This window comes from Gadus chalcogrammus, chromosome 14 (genome assembly GCF_026213295.1).
Source record: "Gadus chalcogrammus isolate NIFS_2021 chromosome 14, NIFS_Gcha_1.0, whole genome shotgun sequence".
Lineage (NCBI taxonomy): Eukaryota > Metazoa > Chordata > Actinopteri > Gadiformes > Gadidae > Gadus > Gadus chalcogrammus.
Genome location: NC_079425.1, coordinates 17303502 through 17317091, shown reverse-complemented (window position 1 = coordinate 17317091; position 13590 = coordinate 17303502). Strand labels below are relative to the sequence as shown.

The 13590-nt window shown below is 44.0% G+C and overlaps 2 protein-coding genes across 5 annotated transcripts in view; one reads left to right on the top strand and one right to left on the bottom strand.

Moving 5' to 3' along the window:
- The window catches only part of itga11a (integrin, alpha 11a), an 86146-nt gene that overhangs the window by 6538 nt on the left and 66018 nt on the right, over positions 1–13590 (top strand). For all 4 annotated transcript variants that reach the window (XM_056608680.1, XM_056608682.1, XM_056608678.1 and 1 more), the window contains one exon: positions 1011–1109. In XM_056608680.1, coding sequence (XP_056464655.1) covers positions 1055–1109 — 55 coding nt within the window. In that variant the 5' untranslated portion in view covers positions 1011–1054. The remainder of the gene's footprint in view (positions 1–1010; positions 1110–13590) is intronic.
- coro2ba (coronin, actin binding protein, 2Ba) overlaps positions 1–13590 on the bottom strand; it is a 36180-nt gene that overhangs the window by 20826 nt on the left and 1764 nt on the right. The gene's annotated exons all lie outside the window — the stretch shown is intronic.

Sequence of the window (13590 nt, the reverse complement as noted above, 5' to 3'; positions counted from 1 at the left end):
CTACTGGCTCTCTTCGTGCATGCGTGAGATACAGGAGAGTGGGGGGTTTGCTAGTCTACACAGATCCATCCACCCCCTCATCTGTCGACAGGATATGTGGCTTTCTGGACTGTTATCTGTCTAACACGTAGACTCTTGAATAGTAAATAATTATAATTATGTTTAACAATGCTAATGAAATAAACAAGTTGTTTTGATGTAGACACACACACACACACACACACACACACACACACACACACACACACACACACACACACACACACACACACACACACACACACACACTACCCCAAAAGACACTTTGACTTCCCATAGTCTGAGGAAGGGTTTAAATTAATAATATGTCCAGAATTGGGTTCTCCATTCCCAGTGGAGTTGCTGTCACATGCTTGTTGGAGCACAGAGTGTCAGGTCATGGTCCTGGTTAATGCAGAAGGACCGTCACAGAGGGGAAGGGGGAGGGGGCACAATGTGAAATAAAAATCAACAGAGGGACAAAATGGATGGAATAACATGATACGAAGGAAACGAAGATAAAGAGTGTGTGTGTGTGTGTGTGTGTGTGTGTGTGTGTGTGTGTGTGTGTGTGTGTGTGTGTGTGTGTGTGTGTGTGTGTGTGTGTGTGTGTGTGTGTGTGTGTGTGTGTGTGGGGGGGGGGGGGGGCTGGGTGTGTTTTATGTTTATTATTGCTATAAAATAGTACTTGAATTGAATAATATTTATGTTTTTATAATTGACCATGTTTGTTCTTTCGATGTATCTTAAAAGAATTCCTACTCCTGACATAGCATTATTTTAACCATTGCTGTGTATGATTAATAGTAATTTGAAATGAGTGAGAAAAAAAAAGGACGGACAAAGAAAGGAAAAAGGCGGCTGAACAAAAGCTTAAAGATAAGAGTGAACCCCAACCAGGACAAATGAGAACAGTGATGCGGAGAACGAGGGAGTAATATAGGGATATAGAGCAAGGTTTAACACCCCCCTCTTCCTTCTGTCTCTCCCAGGAGGGAGACAGCCTGAAGGGAAAGACAAACCAGAAGGAAAGAGAATGTCAGGGATCGAGGAGGAGAAAGAGAGACAAAACAAGACAAAGAGATGTAAAGGTAAGAAGACTATCAAGACAGATGGAAGGACCAACAGACAGACAAACAGACAGACATGTGTCATACACACGCACACAGACACAGACATGCACGCACGAACATACATACACACACACAGACATGTGAGTAGACAGTCAGACAGACAGACATGCAGGTAGACGGACAGACAGACATGAATTTAGACATGCAGGTAGACATACAGACTTTCATACAGACAGACAGATATGCAGGTAGACAGACGGAGAGTAGTCAGACAGAGACTGAAGCAGCCGGAGAGGTTAATCTCACGCAGTGTGGCCCAGACACCAAGGCAAGATCACTCCTTCTGTCAGACCACCTGCCTGCTGCACACACACACACACACACACACACACACACACACACACACACACACACACACACACACACACACACACACACACACACACACACACACACACACACACACACGTGATTCTGTTTTTAACAGATTATACACATATACTTAAATATTTAAATAAAGTAAAAAGGTTCAAAGGGTCCTATATATTATAAATACATAAGACCTGTCTAGGGCACATCAACTTATAATTAGTAATGCAATAAAGTAGTTGTTAATAAACATATATGGAATTTCATTAAACCCAGCCACAAGAAACCAGTTACATTATATTATAAATGAAAAATATAATATAAAATACTGTACAATTAAATGAATGCTCAATGCTTACACATTTAATAGCAGAAAATAGCATCCAGCTCTGATGACACAAACAAAAGATGTCAGGCAGAGACAAAGGAGAGAAGAGGCGAGCAGGCGGTGTTAACCGTGACAGATGGCGTCAAAATGTGACGAGGGTCATCCTCCTTTTGTCAGTTGACCCATGGAAAGAGGGGTGGGAACACCCAGGCTAATTAGGATTTAGTGTTATTATTAATAGCTAATGCCAGAGAAGAATTGCCACACATATGTCATCAGCACGAGAAGACATGGGATGCCACTGTTCTGCATAACAATGCATTTTTTAAACTACTACTATGTACTATCTTGATGTGTAGCTCAAGAAAACCTCAGAAAATAACCTAATTTTGGCAGACCTGGAATTTTATCAAAATTGTAACTGTAATAATAACATACCATAATTTCACTGTGCTATCCTACACTATTTGTCTCTCTGTGTGCTATAATAGGTCAGATAATTAAATTTAATTGTGATTCTACTTTTATTATTTAGGGGCCAAGAGCAAGGAATGTGTAAAGTAACCTCACTGATGACCACTTTCATCTAGAGGAGAACTGGGCCGAGGTTCAATTTGGGAGATTAAAGAGGATGCCACTCGGCTTTAGACATTGGCACGGGCGGACGGAGAAGCGTTTACATCATCAAAAATAGAACCAATCCATCCCCAATATATGGCCACAGACACTTTTACGACTTTGATGAAATTGTTGACAAAATGTTTGAATAGTTTTTAAGGTAGGGTCATTGACATCGTCAGGGGATGTTCGTTTTTTTTGAGTATCTTGGAAACTGGCTACCATAATTGGTGCCCTGAAGGGTAGACCTAAATTAAAAACTCCCCATGACCGGTTGGATCATGCTATTTTATGTATACACAATGTACATTCGGATTGGTTGACCAAAATGATCCCAATTACTATAAAATATCCACATACCATATTGTTAAGGTTCTGGTGGGTCCAAATTGGACGAGGTGCAATGGTTTGAATTTGGACCCAACAAACACGCACGCAAGGCATTCCTGCTTTAGTCTGTCAAGTAACAACATACTGAAGGTTCTCTCTGCAAAATCACTCTCACACTCTATCTGCAGGTCTATATCTCACTCTGATTGTCCTTTCTCTGCACAACATTAGACCTAGATAAAGGTAGGCCAAATCCAGAAATAATAGCTGAGCCTTGTTTGAAACTATCTGTTTGGGCACATGAATCGAAATCTTCATTCTACATAATAGATATTACAGCCAATCCTAGATTGCATAGGACCACAATATATTATATCTATAACACTGGCAAAATTAAAAAAGAGTGATACATAAATAATGAAGAAACGTTAGGTTTTTTAGTTCTCACTTTATTATGAACGGTATTATTTAACTAGGCTTAATCAGTCGGTTGATTACGTAGTCGGTGAAACTTATCTCATGCACTCCTGACTCACAGGAGCTACAGTATCTATCTTGCAGATGAGAGCAGAGCAGAGCAGTGTTGATGCCGACAGGAAACCATCAAGCAACCTAACATGGTTAGTCAGAGCCCAAGATAGAGCCGTCACACAGGAAGCTCAGCCTCATGAGCCTCTACATTAGCACAGTCTACAAATGATCAATAGTTCCTAATTGTTGACGGACAGGACCAAAGGCATCACAACTAAAGCACATGTAAGTTCCTCCGGTTATAAAGGGATGGGTGAAGAGCGGATGGATGAAGTCTCTCAACCAGCCCACGAACGTATACAAACCCCCCCAAGAGAGAGTTGGCCTCTGTTTCTGTGTTGTCTAGGGTGACCAGATTTGAGTTTTTGAAATAGAGGACACTTCGTCGCGGGGGGGGGGGGGGGGGGGGGAGGCGAAAACATGGGTATTTTTTCTTTAGTTCGTCCGTGAACTTACATTTACGTTTAGGCATGGCTGCAGATGTAATGTGCTGTTGTAAACAGAGTGGAAGCGGCAAGGTGCTCAATGTTGCCAGATTGGAAATGGCAAAGTAACGTACCAAAGGCTCAAAATGGTCGTATTTGGAGGATAATTATCGTGGCTCTGGCAACCCTGAGATCGGTCGCCCAATGACAGACTCTCTCTACAGTCAGCTCGCGCAAGAAGGTGGAACGTAAGGGAGATACCATTTACAGAACTTGGAAGGCCGTAATAACCATAGACATATGGTAATAACTAGTAGGTTATGTGAAAGACCCAGAAACACAAATATGCGACGAGGCAAAAACAAATATGCGACGAGATAATGTCCGAAAACCGGACATTATCATCAATTAATAAAACCCCCCCGGACGCCCCGGACGGGACGTAAAAAGTGGACATGTCCGGGGAAAAGAGGACGTTTGGTCAGCCTAGTGTTGTCTAACCTTCAGGACCCCCTAACCACTAGAGTCAACTAGACCCACTAGGACCCCCTAACCACTAGAGTCAACTAGACCCACCAGGACACCCTAACCACTAGAGTCAACTAGACCCACTAGGACCCCCTAACCACTAGAGTCAACTAGACCCACCAGGACCCCCTAACCACTAGTCAACTAGACCCACCAGGACCCCCTAACCACTAGTCAACTAGACCCACTAGGATCCCCTAACCACAAGAGTCAACTAGACCCACCAGGACACCCTAACCACTAGTCAACTAGACCCACCAGGACCCCCTAACCACTAGAGTCAACTAGACCCACTAGGACCCCCTAACCACTAGAGTCAACTAGACCCACCAGGACCCCCTAACCACTAGAGTCAACTAGACCCACTAGGACCCCCTAACCACTAGAGTCAACTAGACCCACCAGGACCCCCTAACCACTAGAGTCAACTAGACCCACTAGGACCCCTAACCACTAGAGTCAACTAGACCCACCAGGACACCCTAACCACTAGTCAACTAGACCCACCAGGACCCCCTAACCCACCAGGACCCACTAGGATCCCCTAACCACAAGAGTCAACTAGACCCACCAGGACACCCTAACCACTAGAGTCAACTAGACCCACTAGGACCCCCTAACCACTAGAGTCAACTAGACCCACTAGGACCCCCTAACCACTAGAGTCAACTAGACCCACCAGGACCCCCTAACCACTAGAGTCAACTAGACCCACTAGGACCCCCTAACCACTAGAGTCAACTAGACCCACTAGGACCCCTAACCACTAGAGTCAACTAGACCCACTAGGACCCCTAACCACTAGAGTCAACTAGACCCACCAGGACACCCTAACCACTAGTCAACTAGACCCACCAGGACCCCCTAACCACTAGAGTCAACTAGACCCACTAGGACCCCCTAACCACTAGAGTCAACTAGACCCACCAGGACCCCCTAACCACTAGAGTCAACTAGACCCACTAGGACCCCCTAACCACTAGTCAACTAGATTTTTGAAAAACGATGGATGAATAGATGGATTTCTGAGCTTGTTGTAATATTAACACCCATCAGAAGGAAATTGTTTTATGGTCTACTAGCATAATTTAACTCGCTATCAAGTGTCGGTGGGCAAACTCCAGATGTTCCCGTTTATTCAACAAACTCACTTGCAAAGAACTCTTAATGGGTTTTCCTACAGTAGTAGGCAGGTTCCACCCACAACTGCAAGCTAGCAGTTGTTCTAGCCCCAGGGTGTTTTTCCATTGAGGCCTACAGAAGTAGAAAAGTCAAGCTGCACCTTTAAGCGAACAGCTTGAGAGTATGAGACTAGAAGGGGACAAATCCACAGAACATGATAAGCAGATAGTTTGGCTGTTATAACTTCCATCACAGTGTTACAATCTTAGGCGCTGTTCAGTGTCACACATTATCTTCTAACGATACCATTAGCGGAATGGAACTCTTTATCGCTTTCTCTGTTCCTGACTTTCTCTTCCTCTCTATCCTGCACACACGCACAGGCCCGCACACAGACACACCAACGCACATACACAAATATACAATCAGACATGCACATGCACACACACAAACACACACACAAAGACATGCACACGCACAAACTCACACACACATACACTCACACACACACACACACACACGAACACACACACATACACACACACACACACACACACACACACACACACACACACACAAACACACAATCACACACACACACACACACACACGTGTACACACGCACACACATGCACATTCACACACACTCACACACCCATGAAAACTCAAACACACACATGCAAACGCACATAAACTTACACACACATACAAACATATTTTCTGGACTTCAATATCCCTTTTCATCCTTGAGCAAAAGTATTAAAATAAGAGGAAGAGACAAAGAGGGAGGTGCGAGGGAGATGGAGGAAGAGAGAAGGGCATCCAGGGTAGCTTCAGTATGTATTCACATTCCCAGACATGGAGTGGTGGTTAAGACCAGAGCCCCAGGAATCATCTGCTCTGGTTGTTAAATCTCCCTGGAACCTTCCGTCCTACGCCTCAGACTGACTTATTTTCCCTCTGAGTTGCGCAGCCTGACAATATTGTACTGCACACTTTTACTTTTAAAAGGATTATCTGGAGACACACAGGCTCACACACACATAAACAAAGCACACAGACACAAAAAAAGTGAAAAAGCAGAGTGGTAGAGTGTTTTACCATGTTTCAGAGGCATCTGCACTGTATACATGGCTGTAGGTTAACGTGCTGTAAACGCGTCCTATTTCAATGTTCCCCCTCACTCAGATACTATCACCCAGGGGTAAAAAGTCACATTGCTAGAATGGTAGCACTGTCACTTTTATTCATCCATGTGTTCATGAACATATTTCACTCACACTGATTCAACACTGCAAATTATGAACCCAGGTATTAAATGAAGACAACAATGTTCAGATACTGCTAGGGCTATGGAACTTGTGCTTGCTATAAAACGATTGCCCTTTTTGCCGGTCATTGATTTGTTCTCGCTTGTCTGTCAACTTGACTTTGACGGTACAGTATGCCTGTGTCCCAGTTCCAATACCAGCAATTAAGCTGTGATCTCGTTTAACTATCCTCTATGGAGCAAAAGGTTTAATCCTGGCCACAACTTTTTAATGGATTCTCTATCGGCAGCGACTTCTCCCTGTTGGATATCTGTTCACTCCTGTCAAAACCACTATGTCCTCATTCTGATAGGTTGATGAAGACTTGGTGTATTGCATAGTTTTGGTAAACAATGCAATTGGTAAAACAACAATAAAGAGCAGAGATCTTGGAAATTGTACAGAAATTGCAACATGAATACATTTAAATGGTGTGTTTAATGTACACCTTACACGTTGTACTGTATTGGCTTTAATTTGCCTTTTATTATACCCCTCACACGCAGCCCCTATGTCACCTGATTTTTATTCCTGCTACCATCAGCAGCCTTTCCTCCACCCTTCCCCCGTTGGACGTGGTCCACAACCACAACCAACACTACAGACCACAACGGCAAACTGCCCCTTTTCCCCTGACGGTGTGGAATCCTGCAGGCTTCTTTCTTTCAGACCCATTAAGCAAGCTCAGGCGTTAACAGCATCTTCTATCCCCAAGAGGGTTGGTGCAGTATTCTCTAAGCATTAACTCTTAGCTTGTCTGATAGGCCAAACAATGAGGACATGCCAGAGATTGCTGTCAGTGTAGCAGTCTGTGAGTCCATGATTTCTGCAGGCTCATGATTCCACCCCATAATAATCCACTCTGGGAGTGGGGCAGGGCGCTTGAAGCATCCTTGAGACGCTGCAGTAAGAACGCAACACACCTGTATTTGAAACACACCTGCTGCTTAGCCTTTGCCTATCAGCCTTGCTGATACTTAATCATAATAAATGCCTCTGAAAGGATATAGGTTAAAGGTTTACGGTCAAATGTCAATGCATTTCCTTTCTTTCATTGTCAGCTGTTTTATTGTACTTGAAAAAAACTGAACTGAACCGGGTTCCACCGGGTATCTGCTCACCATATCACCAACAGTCTCAGTCGAACTGCAACTCATCTTTTACATCTACTTTACAACCGTTACCCCTTTTCATCCAAGAAACCATATCTCTCCCTTGCCCATGAATCACCCTGCAAACAAAGAGCCTGGCACCAGAAGCCGCCCCAGACATCTCTGGTCTCAGTTGAATTCGGTACCCGTGGCCAAGCACCAGAGGGCTGGAATGTGAAGGCCAGCTGCCCCTCAGCTGGCTGTTCTCCTCCCCTCCCCGGCCTCTGAAGAACACCGACACCATCCAGCAAACCTGCCTGGGTTTCTATAAAGCAATCAAACAAGTGGACTGCAAGTCATCATGTCCACTGTGGATCAGGTTGCTGTTACAACAGCAGAGCTGAGTCAGGAAGTAGTTATATGCATCTCATTTCACTTGGTTTTGCCATATTATTATTTTGTGTGTGCACTTTTAGATTCAACTATATGACTTCCAGGATATTTTATTTAAATCAAACTTGATTAAAATATTTTGTGAACTCAAAGTGCTTTTCTAAAGGATCAGATCAGTCTAATCAGGATTGTTGTGTTCTTATACTGTGCTTTATTAGATATTAGTTCAGTCATTTGAAAGACTATATGTATCAGGTTGTGTAAGACTATAGTGCAGGCTGACCTACCACAGTACAGGCCTAATGGATTTATCTGACCGCTTTATGCGGGACGCGTCAGTCGAAATGCTGACGATTGCAGGACAGCGTTACAGCAGCACTTGCACTGCATGATCCCTATAAGAGGCTTATGCCTTTATGATGAGCGCCTATTGGTCCTGCCATTTGGTCACATGACCCTGCCGGAAGTCATGAATAAGTACTGCTAAATAAGTAGTAGCCTATCCAATATTGGATAGACCACAGAAAAACATTTTAAATATGATTTGAGGCAGAGGGTTTAAGAAATGGATTTAGATAAACATGGAAAACATGAAAGAACAGACAGAATATTTGCTTGAGGCAGTGTTATGTTATCTCCCACAGTGTCCTATTTGACATTTCTTGCTTTAAAATAGTAGCATTTCCCAGACAAAAAGGGCAGAACAGGACATACAGAGTAAACAGGATGTTTACTCACTCAGCATTATTCCAAGATCATTCAATAATACAGCTAGTACATTGGTGCAGTTTGTTACCACAATAACCTTACGAAGAAGACCATGTAATCACAAAAATAAATGACCCAAAATGTAATCTAAGCATAGTCCTGAACCAAATCCTACCAAACTTTGTTGTATAAAAGTTACAATAATACCTACCACCAACAGAAATACTTGTGGTTCTAATATGACCTTAAAGCAATATTTTGTGTGGGATGATTCACATGAGTTGGCAGACTATATGTGTGTGTGTGTGTGTGTGTGTGTGTGTGTGTGTGTGTGTGTGTGTGTGTGTGTGTGTGTGTGTGTGTGTGTGTGTGTGTGTGTGTGTGTGTGTGTGTGTGTGTGTGTGTGTGTGTCTGTGAATGTGTGTGTCTGTGAATGTGTGTGTCTGTGAATGTGTGTGTTGGTATGTGTGTATCTGTGTGAAATGAAAAGAAAGAGAAAGAAAGATGCGTAGGCAGCAGTATTCCAGCTCTGTTAATGTGTGCTTACTAGCTGACCTCTGACACCTTCTCGTTCTACTCTCTCTCGCACTCACACGCACATCTCATTCCCACCACATTCATTCTGTCTCTGTTTGAGCACATCTCAAACACCTGTACAGTAGCGTTACAAAAATGCTAATTTATATGTCAAAAGTACACAGACACAGACACAGACACACACCGCTGCCTCTCTGTGTTTTCCTGCTGAGAATGTGATGTAGGTGACTGAATGCCAGACCTGCTCCTGGGATAGCAGCAGTCCTAATGAAACAGCTCATGTTGGGATTTGCACTGCAGTGGCACACACTAGAAACTTCTGCCTGACATGTGCTTCCATAGAGAAAACCTTATTGGGAAATTAAATAGTTATCTTTGAAGTATTTTCCTTATGGGTTGTCGTGTTAGCTAGTGAATTTGGAGGCTTAGCGGTTGTGAAACCAGCCTTAATAAAACTGCCCTCAGTTGATTGTTGGCTTTCACATTCAGTTGTTTAGAAGTAGATGACACAGACTTTTTTACATTCTGAAGTAATTGCATTACCAAATTCAACTTTTAATTGCTTCTTCTATCTTCTCATTCACGACAATAAGATAGCCATGGACATGAATTGACAGTTGGAGTGTTTGAGTTTCACACACACACACACACACACACTCACACTCACACTCACACACACAAAAATGTTGAAGCCGCTATCTCAATGCTCATACTGTCCCCTCCCAAGACCTTACAGGAAGTGCATCCTATGACCTGGCTTTCTATAATTGGAGCGGAGTAATGTGGAACTATTGTAATAAGAGCCATAGGGAAACTTAAAAAGAAACGCACACACACACACACACACACACACACACACACACACACACACACGGACAAGACGCGTACCCACACACAAACATTCATTCACTCTGAATGTCTTCCCATGTTAAATGGGGACATTTCCTCTATATTCTGTCTTTCTTTCTCTCTCTCTCTCTCTCTCTCTCTCTCTCTCTCTCTCTCTCTCTCTCTCTCTCTCTCTCTCGCTCTAGCTTTTGTCTTCCTCTCGCTCTCTCAATCCATGCATTCCATCATGTGTAACACGGATGATCTCGACAATTGTACAATAAGTATTTCAAAATAAAGTCTGCACTGTTGTTACTGCCTTGGCATCAGTCTGGATATCAGTGGTGCTCAGGCTGCTAGGCAGGTAATTCAGTCATGGATATAACATGCCTGCGTGTAGTGTGTGTGTCTGGGTGTGTGTGATTCCATCTCAATTAAGTTTCCCGGTGGTGGAAGTGTCCGGAGAGCAGGCAGCAGATGTTGTTTATAAAAGTGTGTGTCTGGCTCAGCAGAGGATTGGTGCAGTCGACGGCTAATGTTTTATTTTTGGCATTTAACTAACTTACAACACAATGCATCCTAATCATAGGATTTCATTGCACATTAAACCATTCATTAGTATATTAAAACTCATTATAGAGCGGGTCACCTGCCAGCCTCAGCGACAATGAGCGGGAGCCAACACCGTATACATCCTGAAAATAGTGTCAGACGTCAGTTCTTCTCGACCACATGTGTGTATGCCTTACTTCAGAGGGGCAGGTCCCTCCTTCATAATTGGTGTGTTTGCAGCTCCTTAACTGCAAACACACGGAGCACAGCTTAACAACTTATTTGAAACAACATAGAATCCATGGCAATTAGTGCACAAGGTTAATGCCCAGCCTTCACTGAGAGATGCATGTGTCAGTGTGTGTGTGTGTGTGCGTGCGTGCCTGCTTGTTTGTGTCCTCGGGTAATAGATCATTTATCAACTTAACATCCCCATAACCGTTAGTCTGGATTTTCTTGCTTGTGTCTAAGTAACAAAAGAGGGGTGCTCCTAGACCGCATCCTTCTCTGACCAATCCCCCCCCACATCCCTGCTTGATTCTTGGCGTGCTGCCCTGGCTGTATTCTACCACCGCGGACGACGACGGGACCGCTTTAAGGGTTGCTATGCGGATCCCAACCCTCCAGCAGCCCAGTGAGGAATTCAGAAGCTCCCTGCCCCTTGTTGTGGCCGTGTCAAAGCCTTGCCAACGCTCCTTATTGGCACATTTGAATGGGTCCCTTCCCTTTGTGAAACCCTTTGGAGCTCGCTTTGAATATGAAACGGAAATCAATCCCCCGCCTCCCCGATGGGATTTGACCGCCCATAAAGTGCCTGGCTTGGGTGACCTCCATCTCCTCGAGGGGTCAGTGTTGCATGGCCTTAGCAGTCCCACGGCGGCCATTATGGATCTCCCTAGAGCCCCGTGGACTTGACAGCCCAACGGGATGCCACAGTGGGACATCTGGGTGCTAGGGCCGGGCGCTGGGCCACACACGTCGTCCCAAGGGCCATGAGATGGGTGGGAATGGAGATGAGGTTTGGCTCAACTGTTCGGTTGAGTGTTGAAAGTGGAACATTCACACTCAGACACAAACCCACACCCACACAAATGATGTCACATACACATAAATCATCTTTGAACTATATGGTTCATATTTTTAATGTCACTAGTTACATCTGTCTACCACACAAATCATTATTCTTAGAAGATTCTAATCACTATAAATTTAAACACTGAGATTATTTTACACTTTTGCACAAAATTTGAGGTATAAGACAAAATAAATTCTACATGAAGCCACAATGGCTTCTTATTTCAACCAAATCCTAGGGAGCTATTCTCATAAACAAGCTGTTCCTGTCATTGTCCTCTAGCCCAGCTGTCTAGCCCCTGTGTAAAACTACAGTGGTTGCTGCCATTCTCTGAATGTTATTCAGTTTGAACGGGAATCAAAACACATTGTTTCCGCACAATACGGAAACAAATGTTGGTATGGAAAGAGAATTACCCAAAGAGTGTAATCTGACTCCATATTAACATCTTGTGGATTTAAATAGAGAGTTGCACCAGTTGATACAGTGATACTAATCCATCACTGTAACCCACTGCACATTTCATCTAAAGAAAGATGGCTTTTCCTTTAAAGGTGGGATGTTTCCTTTACTGCTTCTCTGCATGTCCAGCTGAGAACGGACACTTGACAATCTTCCACACCTTTTTCCCACTTAAATTACAACGCATACGTGGGTATTTTAAACGGGTGAAAACCCGCTCAAAATAGGCAATTGACTCCATGCTCCATCATTACCAGCAGACAAATATGTCTCTCTGTTTATTTCTTTCTCAAACTTGCCAGTGTTGCATCTTGGACGGTACACTTGCCCTAACTTCAACGATCGTCATGGCATCGCGCCGTAAAACGGGTAACATTTTGCGTGCCCACCTGGTTGTGTTATGTCTCCATCACTGCTAATTAACTGCACAGTGATTTTTCCCGAAAATGAATGACCCCTAACCCCTACCTGCAGTATAAGTGCCTTTTAAAAAAGCGCCTGGTAAATAATAAATGGTAATTTTACATCCGCAATCTGAGTGGGCTAAAGAGCTTTAAGCTCCCAGCCCCTGAAGGTCTTCTGTCTGGCCGTCCCTGGAATGGCAAGGCCAAAAGGTTTTAATCCTACTACGGTCTATTTCCACACACAACCAGAGCAATTAAATGTGTATCTTTCTATTCCTAATTTTTTGGTGGATGACGTAGAATCTTCAGAGTAGTATTGGTCATATTTTCCTCATTACTGTGCGAGTAGAAGTGCATTTTACCTGCAATTGGAAAGCTCAACACTTTCCCAACAAAATACAAATGCATGTACCACACACACACTAACATAGAGCATCACAGGTTTTTGCCCTGTCAGCATGGGAGCCCCATATGCCCTCCTCCTTCTCCTCCTCTCAAGGTGACTCCTGCTCTGTCTCCAGGCAGAGCTCCAGCTACTAATTTCTCTCTCTCTCTCTCTCTCTCTCTCTCTCTCTCTCTCTCTCTCTCTCTCTCTCTCTCTCTCTCTCGCGCTCTCGCTCTCGCTCAGTCGCTCGCCTATACTCCCACAGCCCCTCTCATCGCACCACCTCACTAGATTTATCTACTTTTCTACCAATTCTTTGGAGACGCATCTATTTTCACCTCTGGGGGGGATCTGTGTGGGTGAGGTTAGCGACCAACAGCAGAGCTCCAGTCCAACTTGGGCTCACCTGAAGACCACGCTTACTCTCCACATTGTACAGAACTCTCCCCTGCTACACACACACACACACACACACACACACACACACACACACACACACACAC